At 46.7% G+C, this 19385-nt stretch overlaps 1 protein-coding gene across 3 annotated transcripts in view; it reads left to right on the top strand.

The window, feature by feature from the left end:
• Positions 1–19385, top strand: part of AP4M1 (adaptor related protein complex 4 subunit mu 1) — a 41466-nt gene that overhangs the window by 12255 nt on the left and 9826 nt on the right. For all 3 annotated transcript variants that reach the window (XM_069767383.1, XM_069767382.1, XM_069767384.1), the window contains 4 exons: positions 6105–6171; positions 6245–6298; positions 6442–6548; positions 12971–13062. In XM_069767383.1, coding sequence (XP_069623484.1) covers positions 6105–6171; positions 6245–6298; positions 6442–6548; positions 12971–13062 — 320 coding nt within the window. The remainder of the gene's footprint in view (positions 1–6104; positions 6172–6244; positions 6299–6441; positions 6549–12970; positions 13063–19385) is intronic.

The following is a 19385-nucleotide window of genomic DNA, read 5'->3' as shown; positions in this document are numbered from 1 at the left end:
CACGCGATGCTTAGCTCCTTCAAGCCAATGACGCCACTCCTCGAATGTCCACTTCATGGCCAGCAACTCTCGATTGCCCACATCATAATTACGCTCAGCAGGCGAAAACTTCCTGGAAAAGAAGGCGCATGGTTTCATCACCGAGCAATCAGAACTTCTCTGCGACAAAACAGCCCCTGCTCCAATCTCAGAAGCATCAACCTCGACCTGGAACGGAAGCGAAACATCTGGTTGACACAACACAGGGGCAGAAGAAAAACGACGCTTCAACTCTTGAAAAGCTTCCACCGCAGCAGAAGACCAATTGACCAAATCAGCACCTTTCTTGGTCAAATCGGTCAATGGTTTAGCAATACTAGAAAAATTGCAGATGAAGCGACGATAAAAATTAGCAAAGCCCAGGAACTTTTGCAGACTTTTCAGAGATGTCGGCTGAGTCCAATTATGGATGGCTTGGACCGTAACAGGATCCATCTCGATAGTAGAAGGGGAAAAGATGAACCCCAAAAATGAAACCTTCTGAACACCAAAGAGACACTTTGATCCCTTCACAAACAAAGAATTAGCACGCAGGACCTGAAACACCGTTCTGACCTGCTTCACATGAGACTCCCAATCATCCGAGAAGATCAAAATGTCATCTAAGTACACAATCAGGAATTTATCCAGGTACTCTCGGAAGATGTCATGCATAAAGGACTGAAACACTGATGGAGCATTGGCAAGTCCGAATGGCATTACTAGATACTCAAAATGGCCCTCGGGCGTATTAAATGCAGTTTTCCACTCATCGCCTCGCTTAATACGCACAAGATTATACGCACCACGAAGATCTATCTTGGTGAACCAACTAGCCCCCTTAATCCGAGCAAACAAATCAGATAACAATGGCAAGGGGTACTGAAATTTAACCGTGATCTTATTTAGAAGGCGGTAATCTATACAAGGTCTCAGTGAACCATCCTTCTTGGCTACAAAAAAGAACCCTGCTCCCAATGGCGACGATGACGGGCGAATATGCCCCTTCTCCAAAGACTCCTTCACATAACTCCGCATAGCGGCGTGCTCAGGCACAGCTAAATTAAACAGTCGACCTTTTGGGAATTTACTACCAGGAATCAAATCGATAGCACAATCACAATCCCTATGCGGAGGTAGGGTATCGGACTTGGGCTCATCAAATAAATCCCGGTAATCAGACAAGAACTCAGGAACCTCAGAAGGGGTGGATGACGAAATAGTCAGAAATGGGACATCACCATGTACCCCCTGACAACCCCAGCTGGACACAGACATGGATTTCCAATCTAAAACTGGATTATGGACTTGTAGCCATGGCAACCCCAACACCAGCACATCATGCAGATTATGCAACACCAGAAAGCGAATAACCTCCTGATGTGCAGGAGCCATGCACATGGTCAGCTGGGTCCAGTACTGAGGCTTATTCTTGGCCAAAGGCGTAGCATCAATTCCTCTCAATGGAATAGGACACTGCAAGGGCTCCAAGAAAAACCCACAATGCCTAGCATACTCCAAGTCCATCAAATTCAGAGCAGCGCCTGAGTCCACAAATGCCATGACAGAATATGATGACAAAGAGCAGATCAAGGTAACAGACAGAAGAAATTTTGACTGTACCATGCCAATGGTGGCAGACCTAGCGAACCGCTTAGTGCGCTTAGGACAATCAGAGATAGCATGAGTGGAATCACCACAGTAGAAACACAGCCCATTCAGACGTCTGTGTTCTTGCCGTTCAACTCTGGTCAAAGTCCTATCGCACTGCATAGGCTCAGGTTTAAGCTCAGGTAATACCGCCAAATGGTGCACAGATTTACGCTCGCGCAAGCGTCGACCGATCTGAATGGCCAAAGACATAGACTCATTCAGACCAGCAGGCATAGGAAATCCCACCATGACATCCTTAAGGGCTTCAGAGAGACCTTTTCTGAAAATAGCTGCGAGCGCACCTTCATTCCACTGAGTGAGTACGGACCACTTTCTAAATTTCTGACAATATACCTCTATTTCATCCTGACCCTGACACAGAGCCAGCAAATTCTTCTCTGCCTGATCCACAGAATTAGGCTCATCGTACAGCAATCCGAGCGCCAGGAAAAATGCATCGATATTACTTAATGCAGGATCCCCTGGCGCAAGGGAAAATGCCCAGTCCTGAGGATCGCCACGCAAAAAAGAAATAACTATCCTAACTTGTTGAACTGGGTCACCAGAGGAGCGAGGTTTCAAAGCCAGAAATAGTTTACAATTATTTTTGAAACTCAGAAATTTAGTTCTATCTCCAAAAAACAAATCAGGAATAGGGATTCTCGGTTCTAACATAGAATTCTGAACCACAAAGTCTTGAATACTTTGTACTCTTGCCGTGAGCTGATCCACACATGAAGACAGACCTTTAATGTCCATTGCTACACCTGTGTCCTGAACCACCCAAATGTCTAGGGGAAAAAAAAGGCAAAACACAGTGCAAAGAAAAAAAAATGGTCTCAGAACTTCTTTTTTCCTTCTATTGAGAATCATTAGTACTTTGGGCCTCCAGTACTGTTATGAAAGGTAATTCAGTACCACAATGGACATAGAGGTCAGCGCACATACAGTGACCTGGCAATAACCCAAAAAACAAGAACGAGCTCTGAGACGTGGCAACTCTGTTGACCGCAATCCCTAATCCTCTCCAACCACACTAAAGGCAGCCGTGGATTGCGCCTAACGCTGCCTATGCAACTCGGCACGGCCTGAGAAACTAGCTAGCCTGAAGATAGAAAATAAGCCTACCTTGCCTCAGAGAAATACCACAAAGGAAAAGGCAGCCCCCACATATAATGACTGTGAGTTAAGATGAAAAGACAAACGTAGAGATGAAATAGATTTAGCAAAGTGAGGCCCAACTTTCTGAACAGAGCGAGGATAGGAAAGGTAACTTTGCGGTCAACACAAAACCCTACAAAAACCACGCAAAGGGGGCAAAAAGACCCTCCGTACCGAACTAACGGCACGGAGGTACACCCTCTGCGTCCCAGAGCTTCCAGCAAGCAGAAAAAAAACAAATTGACAAGCTGGACAGAAAAAAACAGCAAACAAATAGCAAAGAGGAACTTAGCTATGCAGAGCAGCAGGCCACAGGAACGATCCAGGAGGAAACAGGTCCAATACTAGAACATTGACTGGAGGCCAGGATCAAAGCACTAGGTGGAGTTAAATAGAGAAGCACCTAACGACTTCACCACATCACCTGAGGAAGGAAACTCAGAAGCCGCAGTACCACTTTCCTCCACCAACGGAAGCTCACAGAGAGAACCAGCCGAAGTACCACTTGTGACCACAGGAGGGAGCTGTGCCACAGAATTCACAACATGCGCTTTTCTGGACAGAGAGGTCAGATGTTGCTCCTGGGATCTGTTGTAGCCATTCTTCCAACTTAGGGGTCTCTGCTCCAATTGATCCTCTCACCACTGGAATCACTGTTGCCTTCACCTGCCACATCTTCTCCAGTTCTCCTTTGAGGCCCTGGTATTTCTCCAGCTTCTCATATTCCTTCTTTCTGATGTTGCTGTCACTTGGCACTGCCGCATCTATTATCATTGCTGTCTTCTGATCTTTGTCCACTATCACAATGTCTGGTTGGTTAGCCAACACCTGCTTATCCATCTGGATCTTGAAGTCCCACAGGATTTTAGCCCTTTCATTCTCCACCACTTTTTCTGGGGTGTCCCACCTGGACTTAGGGGGACTTATCCCATATGCTGTGCAGATGTTCCTGTATACAATCCCCGCTACTTGGTTGTGGCGTTCGGTATACGCTGTTCTTGCATTTTGCATCCTGTTGGACGGTTTCTGAGGTTTCTTTGCATAGTCTGCACCTTGGATCTTGTCTTGTGTGGTAGATTCCTGCTTCTATGGATCTGTTACTTAGTGCTTGCTCTTGTGCGGCTATGATTAGGGCCTCTGTGCTGTCTCTGAGTCCTGCTTTCTCCAGCCGTTGGTAGGATTTCTCCATGTCAGCCACCTCCATTATCTGTCGATGGTACATCCCATGCAGTGGCTTCTCTTGCCATGGCGCTTCATGTTCCTGTCCTTCCTTCCAGATCTGTTGTTGATGCTTTAGGCTTTCTCTCAGCAACTCATCTTTAGGTGCCATTTTCCTGGATACTCCTTGTTTCATCCATGATGGTGGCTTGGATGCTTATCAAGCCTCGACCACCCTCCTTTCTGGTGGTATACAATCTTTGGGTGTTAGACTTAGGGTGGAGACCTCCATGCATTGTGAGGAGCTTTCATGTCTTCACATCTGCAGCTTCCATTTCTTCTTTGGGCCAGCACACTATGCCAGCAGGGTATGTGACAACTGGCAGGGCATATGTATTGATGGCACGGATTTTATTCTTCCCGTTGAGCTTGCTCTTTAGGACCTGTCTTAGCCTTTGATGGTATTTGGATGTTGCTGCTTTCCTTGCCTCCTCATCATGGTTACCGTATCCCTGTATCAAAAGCCAATAATTGTAGTTGTTGTTTAATCTTTATTTGTAGTTTTCAGTTAGGCCACATTCAGTATTTTACATCAGTATCTGTAAGCCAAAACCAGGAGTGGTTGATAAATGCAGAAGTGGAGCATATGTTTCTACTGTACATTTCCTCTGATTGTTCCACTCCTAGTTTTGGCTTACAAATACTGAGGTAAAATACTCACCAAATACCGAATGTGTGACCATGGCCTTAATGATATTCTTATGCTCCCGGGCGGCCAGTGGGCTACTGTGATGCAATAGCATTTATCGGAAAGCGATAGATTCTACTGTGCATGCGTCGCCGCCGGTGTCATTTTGCTGGAGAAAAATAGTCGGCCGGGAAATGGAAGCAGAGGGCAGAGACACCGGTGCGGCAGTCATCGAATTCTGTGTAGTATCTTTGGGTTCAAAATGCTCATTATACCCCTGTATAAAATTCTTGAGGGGTGTAGTTTCCAAAATGGGGTCACTTGTGGGGTGTTTCTGCAGTTTGGGCGCCTTAGGGACCCTGCAAGTGTGACGTCGCCCGTAATCTAGTCCAGCCAATTTGTGTTCCAAAATCCAAATATTGCCCCTTTCTCTCCGAGCTCTGCCGCTTTGTCCAAACAGAACTTTCTGACTATATGTGGGATATCGCCGTGTTTGAACGAAAGTGGGTAACAAAATGTGGGGTCCATTTTTTGGCGTTACCTTTTGCAAAAGTGAGGAAAAAGCAATATTTTAGAGGTAAAATTTCAATTATTTTTCTTTCATTCCACTTTGCATTAACCTCTCCACCACCTTGGGTTTTTTCTGCTCCCCTCCTTACCAGAGCCATAACTTTTTTATTTTCTAGTCAATATGGCCATGTACTTTTGAAAGACATGACTGGTTTTAACATATAGTGTACTGAAAAGGTAAAAAAAATTCAGTGTGGTGAAATTGCAAAAAAAGTGCAAAACCACAATTGTTTTTTTTTTTTAATCATTTACTTAAGGTGACCTGCCATTATGATTCTCCAGGTTATTACGAGTTCATAGACAATAAACAGGTCTAGGTTCTTTTTTATTTACGTGCTGAAAAAAATACAAAGTTTCTAAAGAAAAAAAAGACAGTCGCCATTTTCTGAGACTCGCATTGTCTCCATTTTTTCGAGACCTCGAGTTTGGTGAGGGCTTATTTTTTGCGCTGCAAGCTAACGTTTTTATTGATACCATTTTAGTGTGGATACAATGTTTTGATCGCCTGTTATTGCATTTCAATGCAATGTTGTGGCGACCAAAAAAAGTGGCGTTATTTTTTTTTTCTTGATTGACAACAGCATTTAACAGCCGTGGGTGGATCGTGATTCCACCCATGGCTGATAGGGGCACATGACAGCTGATGAAATCCGCAGGTGTCTCTGGACGCATAGTGTGTGCATGATGTAGATGTAAAATAGACATATAAGAAATGTCATTTAGAGGTTGACGGCTGAAGATTATACACCATATGGAGCCATGACGACCCACCTATGAGAGTCGCTCTGAGCCCACAGTCGCCTATTAGCGGTATATAACCCGACCATCTCACCATAACTTTCTCTTTATTTCTCAGGGGTCTTTGTTAAAAGCCGATGTTCAGGGGGAATTGCGACTAAAAAGCTTCTACCAAAACTGTCCAGGTTAGTAAGCGAAGGCCATCAGGAGAAGCTCGAGTGGGATGGACTTTACCTCGGTGTCGTCTTTTCTTTTCAGAGCTGAGAATAGGACTTAGTGAAGAGTTCTGTGTTGGGAGCTCAGAGCTGAGAGGTCAGTAATGGGACTTCTCCCCAACACTCACCTCAATTACCTTCTCGCCTCCATTGACTCCTATCGGTCAGAACACAAAGTTATCACCTGTTACAGACTAGTGGAAAACCCCCTTTAAGTGCATATTTGATTGCCCCCTACAGGTTACGGCTCTGCAGTGCGGGTGGACAGCTGTCAGTTCCATGAGTCGGTAAAACTGGATGAATTTGAGATCAGTCGGATCTTAAAAGTGCTCCCTCCTCAGGGCGAGGTAAGAACTCACAGCTGGGGGCTGCAACTCTCAGCTGTCAGCAAGGCTGGTTATCAAGAATAGAGGGGTCCACACGCTGTTTTTTAACCCCTTTCTGACATTAGACGTACTATCCCGTCGAGGTGGGGTGGGCCCCTATGACCACCGACGGGATAGTACGTCATATGCGATCGGCAGCGCTCACGGGGGGAGTGTGGCCGATCGCGGCCGGGTGTCAGCTGACTATCGCAGCTGACATCCGGCACTATGTGCCAGGAGCGGTCACGGACCACCCCCGGCACACTAACCCCCGACACACCGCGATCAAAGATGATCGCGATGTGCCGGCGGTACAGGGAAGCATCGCGCAGGGAGGGGGCTCCCTGCGGGCTTCCCTGAGCCCCCCGCAGCAACGCGATGTGATCGCGTTGCTGCGAGGGTCTCTTACCTTCCTCCCTGCCTGCTCCAGGCCCGGATCCAAGATGGCCGCGGATCTGGGTCCTGCAGGGAGGGAGGTGGCTTCACAGAGCCTGCTCAGAGCAGGCACTGTGAAGCCTGCAGTGCTGCATGTCAGATCGGTGATCTGACAGTGCTGTGCAAAATGTCAGATCACCGATCTGTGATGTCCCCCCCTGGGACAAAATAAAAAAGTAAAAAAATTTTTTTCCAAATGTGTAAAAAAAAAATAAAAAAAATATTCCTAAATAATGAAAAAAAATATTATTCCCATAAATACATTTCTTTATCTAAATAAAAAAAACAAAAAACAATAAAAGTACACATATTTAGTATCGCCGCGTCCGTAACGACCCGACCTATAAAACTGGCGCACTACTTAACCCCTTCAGTAAACACCGTAAGAAAAAAAGAAAAAAAAATGAGGCAAAAAACAACGCTTTATTATCATACTGCCGAACAAAAAGTGGAATAACACGAGATCAAAAAGACAAATATAAATAACCATGGTACCGCTGAAAACGTCATCTTGTTCCGCAAAAAACGAGCCGCCATACAGCATCATCAGCAAAAAAATATAAAAGTTATAGTTCTGAGAATAAAGCGATGCAAAAATAATTATTTTTTCTATAAAATAGTTTTTATCATATAAAAGCGCCAAAACATAACAAAATGATATAAATGAGGTGTCGCTGTAATCGTACTGACCCGAAGAATAAAACTGCTTTATCAATTTTACCAAACGCGGAACGGTATAAACGCCTCCCCCAAAAGAAATTCATGAATAGCTGGTTTTTGGTCATTCTGCCTCACAAAAATCGGAATAAAAAGCGATCAAAAATGTCACGTGCCCGAAAACATTACCAATAAAAACGTCAACTCGTCCCGCAAAAAACAAGACCTCACATGACTCTGTGGACCAAAATATGGAAAAATTATAGCTCTCAAAATGTGGTAACGCAAAAAATATTTTTTACAATAAAAAGCGTCTTTCAGTGTGTGACGGCTGCTAATCATAAAAATCCGCTAAAAACTCGCTATAAAAGTAAATCAAACCCCCCTTCATCACCCCCTTAGTTAGGAAAAAATTAAAAAAATGTATTTATTTCCATTTTCCCATTAGGGCTAGGGTTAGGGCTAGGGTTAAGGCTAGGGTTAGGGCGAGGGGTAGGGCTAGTGTTAGGGTTAGGGCTAGGGTTAGGGCTGGGGCTAGGGTTGGGGCTAAAGTTAGGGTTGGGGCTAAAGTTAGGGTTAGGGTTTAGATTACATTTACAGTTGGGAATAGGGTTGTGATTAGGGTTAGGGGTGTGTCAGGGTTAGAGGTGTGGTTAGGGTTACCGTTGGAATTAGGGTTAGGGGTGTGTTTGGATTAGGGTTTCAGTTATAATTGGGGGGTTTCCACTGTTTAGGCACATCAGGGGCTCTCCAAACACGACATGGCGTCCGATCTCAATTCCAGCCAATTCTGCGTTGAAAATGTAAAACAATGCTCTTTCCCTTCCGAGCTCTCCCGTGTGCCCAAACAGGAGTTTACCCCAACATATGGGGTATCAGCGTACTCAGGACAAATAGGACAACAACTTTTGGGGTCCAATTTCTCCTGTTACCCTTGGGAAAATACAAAACTGGGGGCTAAAAAATAATTTTTGTGGGAAAAAAAAATATTTTTTATTTTCACGGCTCTGCATTATAAACTTCTGTGAAGCCCTTGGTGGGTCAAAGCGCTCACCACACATCTAGATAAGTTCCTTAGGGGGTTTACTTTCCAAAATGGTGTCACTTGTGGGGGGGTTTCTACTGTTTAGGTACATTAGGGGCTCTGCAAACGCAATGTGACACCTGCAGACCATTCCATCTAGGTCTGCATTCCAAATGGGGCTCCTTCCCTTCCGAGCCCTCCCATGCGCCCAAACAGTGGTTCTCCCCACATATTGTGTATAATCGCACTCAGGACAAATTGGGCAACAAATTTTGGGCTCCAATTTCTCCTGTTACCCTCGGGAAAATACAAAACTGGGGGCTAAAAAAATACTTTTTGGGGGAAAAAATTTTTGTTTTATTTTTTTCAAGGCTCTGCATTATAAACTTCTGTGAAGCCCTTGGTGGGCCAAAGCGCTCAAAACACATCTAGATAAGTTCCTTAGGGGGTCTACTTTCCAAAATGATGTCACTTGTGGGGGGTTTCAATGTTTAGGCACATCAGGGGCTCTCCAAACACAACATGGTGTGCCATCTCGATTCCAGTCAATTTTGCATTGAAAAGTCAAATGGCGCTCCTTCGCTTCCGAGCTCTGTCATGCGCCCAAACAGTGGTTTACCCCCACATATGGGGTATCGGTGTACTCAGGACAAATTGTACAACAACTTTTGGGGTCCATTTTCTCCTGTTACCCTTGGTAAAATAAAACAAATTGGAGCTGAATTAAATTTTTTGTGAAAAAAAGTTAAATGTTCATTTTTATTTAAACATTCCAAAAATTCCTGTGTGCCGCCCGTGTGCCCACTGGGTACCACACGCACCGTGCTGGGTACTACACGCACCGTGGCGGAGACAGCGCTAAAGTTTAGCGCTGTCCCCTGCATCTGGTGCTGAAGCCCCATTCATATCTTCCCTGCTGCAGCGTTTGCTGTAGAGAAGATATGAATAATTGTGTGTAAAATCAAGATCCAAGTCCCCACCCCCTGTGTGGCCCCCCCGCTGTGATTAAAATACTTACCCAGCTCCCTCGCTAGCTGGCGCTGCTTCCTGTCCTGGCCGCACCTTGTACTGTATGAGCGGTCACGTGGATCCGCCGATTACAATCATGAATATGCGGCTCCACCTCCCATAGGGGTGGAGCCGCATATTCATTACTGTAAATGAGCGGCCCCACGTGACCGCTCATACAGTAGAAGGTGCGGCCAGGACAGGAAGCAGCGAGGGAGCCGGGAGCCGGGTGAGTATTTTCATCACAGCGGGTGGGGTGGGGGGATGGGGGCGCACAGGGGGTGGGAGGGGGGTGGGGACCTGGATCTTGATTTTACACACAATTATTCATATCCTCTCTACAGCAACCGCTGCTGTAGAGAAGATATGAATGGGGCTTCAGCACCAGTGGGGGGGGACAGCGCTTAATGTAGCGCTGTCTCCTGCACGGCACACGGACTGCACACAGACAACGTCCGTGTGCGGTACGTGTTTTACACGGACCCATTGACTTTAATGGGTCCGTGTAATCCGTGCGCTCCCACGAACACTGACATGTCTCCATGTTTGGCACACGGAGACACGGTCCGCAAAAAATCAATGACATCTGCACAGATGCATTGATTTTAATGTGTCTACGTGTGTCAGTGGCTCCGGTACGTGAGGAAACTGACACCTCACGTATCGGAGCTACTGACGTGTGAAACCGGCCTAAAACTGTTAAAAACAGGCAACAATTTTGCAGCAACTTTGTAAAACATGGCATTGGGTACATTCACACATTTTATTACATTTTTTTACATAAATTTTAAAGTGGATTCTGCTCCAAAATCCACATGAAAAACTGCTCTGTATACTCTTTGACTAAGCTTCCGGTTGATTTTGACGGGAAATCACATCCATAACTCTGTTTTGTCACACATGGAAAAAGAAGTAACATATTAGTTATTGAAGTGTTTCTGCTGGAAAGACAAACACTTCAAACCTGAGAACTGAATCATCTAAAGCCGAAAAAAGCCTCAGGAACATAAACGGTATCAAAATAATTTTTTTTTTAGGGTGGATGGGGTGAAAAATATCCCTAAAACACTGTGTGGTGAAACCTTAATTAACAATTGTAAATCAGTCCAATTACCTCCTGGCTTCCAGAAACTGTTTTTCATCATGGAAAGGCCAGTTTCACACGTCAGTGGCTCCGGTACGTGAGGTGACAGTTTCCTCACGTACCGGAGACACTGACTCACGTAGACACATTAAAATCAATGTGTCTCTGCACATGTCAGCATGTTTTCACGGACCGTGTGTCCGTTTGAAAAACACGGAGACATGTCAGTGTTTGTGGGAACGCACGGATCACATGGACCCATTAAAGTCAACGGGTCCGTGTAAAACACGTACCGCACACGGATGCTGTCCGTGTGCAGTCTGTGTGCCATGCAGGAGACAGCGCTACTGTAAGCGCTGTCCCCCCCGCGTGTGGTGCTGAAGCCGGAATTCATCCCTTCTTCCCAGCAGCGTTCGCTGGAAAGAAGGAATGAATAATCTTTTTTTTTTTCTTTCCCCTTAAAAATAAAGTTTGTGCGTCCCCTCCCACCTCCAATCCCGTGTGCGCCCCCCCCCGCTTGCCAGGAAATACTCACCGACACCCAGCTCCAGCGATGTCTCATCTCAGCGGCTGCAGCCTGTGCTGTGTGAGCGGTCATGTGGTCCCGCTCATTACAGTGAGGAATATGCGCATATTCCTCACTGTAATGAGCGGGACCACGTGACGGCTCACACAGGGCCTGCTGCCGGCGCTGAGAGGAGACATCGCTGGAGCTGGGTGTCTGTGAGTATTTCCTGGCAAGCGGGGGGGGGGGGAGGGGGAGGGGGTGACCGTAGTTCAGCTCGTGTGACCGTAGCTCGGCTCCAGTGTGACCGTAGTTCGGCTCCAGTGTGACGTAGCTCGGTTCCAGTGTGACAGTAGTTCAACTCCAGTGTGACCGTAGCTCGGCTCCACTGTGACCGTAGCTCGGCTCCAGTGTGACCGTGGCTCGGCTCCAGTGTGAACAAGGCTCGGCTCCAGTGTGAACGTGGCTCGGCTCCAGTGTGAACGTGGCTCGGCTCCAGTGTGAACGTGGCTCGGCTCCAGTGTGAACGTGGCTCGGCTCCAGTGTGAACGTGGCTCGGCTCCAGTGTGAACGTGGCTCGGCTCCAGTGTGAACGTAGCTCAGGGGAACGTAGCTAGACTCCAGTGTGAATGTAGCTCGGCCGAACATAGCTCGACCCCATTGTGAATGTAGCATGGCTCTGCTGTGAATGTAGCTCAGCTGTGGTGTGAATGTAGCTAGTACAAAAACACATGCAATAGTCAGCTCACCTGTATGTCGGCTGTTCCTCATCTGTTCCTGCACGGAAAAGTTGAGCATACGTTCCACAGAAAAAATACGATAGATCCAGCAGGAATGAGATTAAAACCAGTTTCTGTTTATTTCTTCATTTTAAAACGTAGCTCGGCTCCAGTGTGAACGTGGCTCGGCTCCAGTGTGAACGTGGCTCGGCTCCAGTGTGAACGTAGCTCGGCTCCAGTGTTAACGTGGCTCGGCTCCAGTGTGAACGCGTCTCGGCTCCAGTGTGAACGTAGCTCGGCTCCAGTGTGAACGTGGCTCGGCTCCAGTGTGAACGTGGCTCGGCTCCAGTGTGAACGTGGCTCGGCTCCAGTGTGAACGTGGCTCGGCTCCAGTGTGAACGTGGCTCGGCTCCAGTGTGAACGTAGCTCGGCTCCAGTGTGAACGTAGCTCAGGGGAACGTAGCTAGACTCTAGTGTGAATGTAGCTCGGCCGAACATAGCTCGACTCCATTGTGAATGTAGCATGGCTCTGCTGTGAATGTAGCTCAGCTGTCGTGTGAATGTAGCTAGTACAAAAACACATGCAATAGTCAGCTCACCTGTATGTCGGCTGTTCCTCATCTGTTCCTGCACGGAAAAGTTGAGCATACGTTCCACAGAAAAAATACGATAGATCCAGCAGGAATGAGATTAAAATAGGTTTCTGTTTATTTCTTCATTTTAAAAAAATGACAGCTGAGGTAAACCACTCAAAAATATGAAATATATTTGTATCTCACAGCACAGAATGTAGCTAGGGCCTACATGGCTCGGCTCTAGCATGAACGTAGCTCGGCTCCGGCACGAATGTGGCTATGAATCTAGCCAACCTCTAGTACCACTCATTCTGTGGACAGGAGTTGTACCCTTTTTGTTTTTCCTAATGCTGAACATCCCCCAAGTATTAACAGCCCCATGGTGTTTTCCGTTCAGCTGACAGTGATGCAGTACCAGATATCTGACAGTCTGTGCACCAGCCTGCCCTTCCACCTGTTCCCCAGCATGGAGAGAGACCCTGGCAGCAGGTAAGGAAAGTATGCCTCCATGACCAGTATTCATTTTTTTTTTACCTCCTTTAACTATTTTCCATTGATATCACCGTACAAGAGCTTGAATTTTGCGACATGAGTTGTACTTTTGAATGACACCATTCACTGTACCATATTACATATTGAAAAAAAAATTGGCTACATGATTCTCCAGGTCAGTAGTTAAAATGTTCAGAACATTGTAAACAACAACAAAAAATAGGTTCATGTCACCATTTTGTTGGACTTTTTTTGTAAAGAAGTGAGGGTTTGGATTGTTTGTGTAGTGAATTGCAGATTTTAATAATATTAATTTGGGGTACATACAATGTTTTGATCACTTTTTATTGCACTTTTTGTGAGAGCAAAATACGGTAACTCTGGAGTTTAGATCTTTAGTATTTGTTCATGGTATTGTTGAGGGAGGATCTAAAGTGATCCTTCACGGTTAACTCAGTGATTTCCAAATTAATCTACAGGGCGTTTCCGGCAACTGAAAATGACCAGACGGAGACGAATGTCTCTGTTTGGGGGGGGATCAAGCAGATCTCTGGGCCCCCGTTTATTGTCTATGACTTTTCATACTCATAGGAATTATACTTCAACCAATCAGCATAAGAACACGTTCACAGTTCTTAACCTATAAGAATGCAGGAACAGTCTGTACGTCAAAGTCTCGTAGAACAATGCACCCTCAGTCTCATGTCCTGGCAGATTGCAACAATCAAGGTCTTATAACAGCTGTAAACTTTAGCCTACTAACAAAATTTATATCAAAACAACAAAATGGAGTCAAAAAGCACAAAATGGAGAATCTTTCTTAATATGTTCCTTCACATTCCCCCCTAGATAAATTTTGTTAATTAATGTCCAGCATCAGAGGTACTATCCCAAGCTATAAGCTTGAGGGGTACTGGTCTTCACATGACTGGTGCCATGTTACCATCCATGGCTGTTGCGGCGTGCCCGTCCCCCCTGTATATTAGAATTTACGAATAACAATTATTGATAACAGTGGTGGGGATCTTTTGAAGATAGCCATGCGCTTGGCTTCAACATCTTCATCAGGTAACTTTGTGAAATCGGTGTAGAGAAGAGCAGGGGTGGCAACGCTTTTGGTTTCATCATTAGTTGTCCTAGTGCAGAATTTCCTAATACATACAGAAATACACCAAAGAACAAGTTTTAGTGTTACATACATGACAAGGATAAAGGCAGCAATATGTAACAAACTTTGCAAGATTCCAGCTATCCAGCCCCCAAGTCCCTCAAACCAATTGGCTAGATTAAAAAGGAGAAGGTGTCTGCCCACCAACTGTCCTTATTATGGTAATTATCATTATCATATTGATCTCTGAGTCTTTTAATGTCCTCTAACTTTAACTTTAGAGTACTATTGGGTTCTATATAATAACAGCATGTGGGTCCAATAATCTGACACATACCGCCCTGTTGTGAATTCTGCTTTTGAGCTCCCTCTGGTGGTAGTAGATGGTAATGCCGTTGTTCCTGGGCTGCAATCTTGGACAGGTGTATCTGCTAATTGCAGTTCTGACTGGGGTATTTAGGATTGCAGGACTCATTAGTCCTTGCCAGTTGTCAATGTTTTTTGGGATATTATGGATCTCTGTCTGGTTTCTCCTGCTTGGTTGCCATTTCAGCAAAGATAAGTGTCTGTTTATTCAGTCGCCATGACAGCACAACGAGAGAGGGGATCCGCCCTTCAGGGACAGGAAACCTACAGACATAAAAAGGGCGGTACCTCTCTCCCACGTCAGTTTGGTTTCCTGTCCCTGACAGCGGAACCTCTTTCAGACAGGCCTTGAGAAGAGGGTCGAAGTTAAGAAGACTCCCCACTCCTGGCGGCCCGGTACAGGTAGTGGGGGTCCCCTACCTCGGCCCGTCCAGGAGGCAGGAAGCACCACACGGCAGGGGCACTGCGCGGTGTAGGTGGCAGCAGGAGGAAGCAGCCTCTGACATAGGCTAGCTTCTCGGGCGCCCGCAGCGCAGAGGTACCTATGAAGAGGTGCTTGGCTACTTGGGGTCCCGGGAGTCACGCTGTTCCGGGCAGGGACGCGGCATTGGTCCGGAGGGGGTCTGCTGGCGTCCTGGTCCGCGTGTCGGCTTGGCGCCGCCGCCGCGTCCTGAAGGGGGCGTGTCCGGATGACGCGGCGAGCGGCGCGGCCGGATGACGCGGCTGGGCATGCGCAGTAGCGTCATCTCCGGCTAATGGCGGCGCCCAGCTGCGGGAACGGTCGGGGCTTCGGGGAGGGGTAGCGCAGCGCAGCGGCGGACGATTAATGACCACCTGGGATTCCCTGCTGGCCCCCATCTGGGGGCGGTACCTTGGGGGTATTTAAGGCGGCAAGCTGGGATGATCAGAGTGCCTCACCCATTCCATAATGGAGTCGCCAGAAGGAACTATCAGCCAGCAGCAGCAGCAGGAGCCGCAGCAGCAGTCAGATAAGCCTCGTAGAAGCTCCCAGCGCCGGTCTAGTGGCAGTAGCCGCGCTGGTGGAGCTAAGGAGGCACGGATCTCTATACCAAAGTCCTCAAGCCGTAAGGATTTGCCGGCTACGAAGGACCCCCCATCTACGGTACCACTCATTACTGGACGGGGTAAGTGAGCTTTGTGAAAGTCCACTTAGTGATGATTGTGTTCCCCTTGTCGTTTTTCCTCTATCAGGGGAGGAAAAGTTTGTCCAAAGCCAAACATAGGCAGTGTGCCGAATGTGCAGAGCCGCTTCCAGATGGGCATTCGAAAAAATTATGTAAAATATGTATTCAACGTCTACTGGAGGAGGAGGGGCCTGATCTGACCTCTACAATAAGAGAGATGGTGAGACAGGAAATTAAAGGTGCCGAGAGATCCAAGTCTCGGGGAGCAGAAGCTAAAAGATCATCCCCTTTATCTGAGGTAGATTCGGATTCGGGTGAGCTGAGCTCAGGGTCTCTTCCGTCTACTTCCTCCTCTGAGGATCAGGAGTCTACTCGAGCCTGTTTGTCCCTAGATAGGGTTAACCATCTGGTCAAAGCAGTTAACAGCACAATGGGGATAGAAGATACCCAGTCGGAATGTTCCATTCAGGATGTTATGTTCAGGGGTATTGAGCGAAAATCCCGAAGAGCCTTTCCAGTGATTGACAAAATCAAGTCGTTAATCTCAAAAGAATGGAAGAAACCAGAAAGGAAGGGGTCGCTTCCGCCAGCCTTTAAAAGAAGGTATCCCTTTGAGGAAGCGGCTTCGTCCTCATGGGATAAAGTCCCGAAGCTGGATGCAGCAGTCGCTAAGGCATGCAAAAAAACGTCTCTCCCCTTCGACGACTTGGGGAATTTGAAAGACCCGTTAGATAGGAAAGCCGACATCTTCCTTAAAGGAGCTTGGGAGACTTCAGCGGGGTCCTTGAGGCCAGCTATAGCAGCCACTTGTACCGCTCGATCCTTGATGGTATGGTTGGGTCACCTCGAAGATCAGCTCAAAGATAAAGTCCCTAGGTCGGAAATATTGTCCTCCATGCCCATAATCCAGGATGCCGCAGCCTTCCTTTCAGATGCTTCAGCAGATTCGGTCAGGTTGGCCGCCAGGTCCTCGGCATTATCCAATGCAGCCAGGAGAGCGCTATGGATAAAATGCTGGCCAGGGGACTTACAAGCTAGAACAAAATTATGTAGCATTCCTTGTGAAGGAGCTCACTTGTTCGGACCGGTCCTAGACGAGCTATTGGAAAAAGCAGGGGATAATAAAAAACGCTTTCCCTTCCTAGGAAGACCCTTCTACAGACGGGACTATAATAGAGGATGGTCCAACCGCAGAAGACCATATAGAGACTCCAACAGAGAATCTACTAGATATGACAACAGCAGAAGGAGGGGTAGAGGATTTATGTTTAATCCTTCACGAGAGGTTAAGAAACCACAATGACTAGCGGACCAGGTGGGGGGTAGGCTTTCGGCCTTCTACCCAGCCTGGGTGCGGATTACAAACAATCCATGGATTCTAGGCATTGTAGAGAAAGGCCTAACCTTTGACTTCCACCATACTCCTCGGGACAAATTTATGTTAACACCTGTTCGTTCCTCCTCTACAGAGCAGTTGGCGCTGGAGTCTGAGGTCCGGGAGCTCCAACAGAAGAATGTTCTAGTCAAAGTCCCTGCAGGCGAGGAAGGTAGGGGGTTTTATTCCCCTCTGTTCCTGGTCAAAAAACCTGATGGTTCATATCGCACCATTATTAATTTAAAAGGCCTGAATAATTTTCTGTTGATACCCTCCTTCAAAATGGAGTCGGTCAAGACAGCAATAAAATTACTCTTTCACCACTGTTTTATGGTTGTCTTAGATCTCAAAGATGCCTATTACCATGTACCAATTCATATTGATCATCAGAAATTTCTTAGGGTGGCGGTTTCACTAGCTGGCACAGTAGAACACTTTCAATATCAGGCACTTCCATTCGGAGTCGCAGTTGCACACAGGGTGTTCACAAAAATCATGGTGGAGGTTATGGCGCACTTGCATGAACAGGATATATTAATAGTCCCTTACCTGGATGATTTGCTAATTGTGGGTCATTCTGAGTCGCATTGCACAGACCAACTACAGAAAGTCATGGATGCGTTACACAAATTGGGCTGGATGGTCAATATAAAAAAATCGCGCCTTCAGCCCCGAAAAGTACAAGAATTCCTGGGATATGTTATAGACTCTAGTCAGCAGGAATGTCGCCTGCCGGACACAAAAGTTGCTAAGATTAAGCAGTTGGTCACCAGGGCAATAAATAATCCCTTAGTATCGGTCAGGAGTGCGATGTCAATCTTGGGTTCTCTTACGTCCTGCATCCCGGCAGTTCTCTGGGCACAGTTCCACACGAGGGCTTTACAGTGGGACGTGTTACACAATTCCCGTCGTCTAAGAGCTCACCTCGACAGTAAATTCACACTTTCTGCGGAGACTGTACATTCGCTTGGTTTGTGGACTCACACTTTGAATCTACACAGGGGGGTCCCTTGGATAAATCACATATCTAGAGTGTTGACTACGGACGCTAGCCCCAAGGGGTGGGGGGCTCACTTAGGGGAGGATTGGGTTCAGGGACTATGGTCTCAGTCTGAACAGGACTCTTCCTCCAACTTGAAAGAACTGTTGGCAGTAAAACATGCCTTAAATAGATTCCTTGTACCCCTACAGGGTCGACACGTCAGGCTTTTGTCAGACAATCGGGTAACTGTGGCCTACATTAATCGTCAAGGTGGCACGCGATCCAGTACATTGATGGAGGTCGCAAATCATATCTTTCAGGTGGCCGAAGTACATCTTCTCTCCCTGACGGCGCTTCATATAAAAGGAAGTATCAACACCAAAGCCGACTATCTAAGCCGCAACATGCTCAGACATGGAGAGTGGTCGTTAAATCCAGCCATTTTCAGTCAGATCATTCAGTTATGGGGTTGTCCGGAGATAGACCTTTTTGCCAACAGAGAGAACAAAAAATTACACCAATTCTGCTCCCTAAATCCAAAAGACAACCCATACGCTGTGGACGCTCTGCTGATATCTTGGCACTTCAGGCTCGCGTATGCTTTTCCCCCTCTAAATCTGATTCCCCTAGTTCTGAGGAAGATTCGGGAGGACAAGGCCCGGGTAATCTTGATAGCTCCATTTTGGCCCAAGAGGGCTTGGTTTCCTTGGCTGAGGAAGATGTCTGTCTGCCAACCATGGATTTTTCCAGAGCTACCAGATCTGCTCTCCCAGGGACCAATCCTCCATCCTCAAGTAGCCAACTTACACCTAGCGGCATGGAACTTGAGAGGTCCTTACTGAGGGGGAAAGGGTTCTCTCAGAATCTGGTAAATACTCTCCTTAAAAGTAGGAAACCCTCTACAACGGGCATTTATGTGAGGGTATGGAGAAAATTTTTATCATTTTCAGGGGCTCAAATTGACCAAGAACCATGTATTAACCAGATTCTTGAATTTTTACAAAAAGGCCTGGAAATGGGCTTGGCCACAAGTACTCTTAGAGTTCAGGTGTCAGCGCTAGGAGCGTTATATAATCTTAATTTAGCCAGTAATCACTGGATTTCTAGATTCTTTAAAGCAGTCACCAGGTCTAGACCAATTATTAAACAAAGGTTAGTCCCATGGGACCTAAATTTAGTACTCTCAGCCCTAACGCTAGCCCCATTCGAGCCCATTGATACTATTCCTGTGAACATCCTGTCAATCAAAACAGCCCTGTTGGTTGCTCTCACATCTGCTAGAAGGGTTAGTGATCTGCAGGCACTCTCCAGACATCCACCATACATGCAGGTTAGGGAGGATAG

The sequence above is a fragment of the Ranitomeya imitator genome, chromosome 4, assembly GCF_032444005.1.
Source record: "Ranitomeya imitator isolate aRanImi1 chromosome 4, aRanImi1.pri, whole genome shotgun sequence".
Lineage (NCBI taxonomy): Eukaryota > Metazoa > Chordata > Amphibia > Anura > Dendrobatidae > Ranitomeya > Ranitomeya imitator.
Note: the sequence above shows the minus strand (reverse complement) of the source record. Positions and strands in the feature narration are given on the sequence as shown.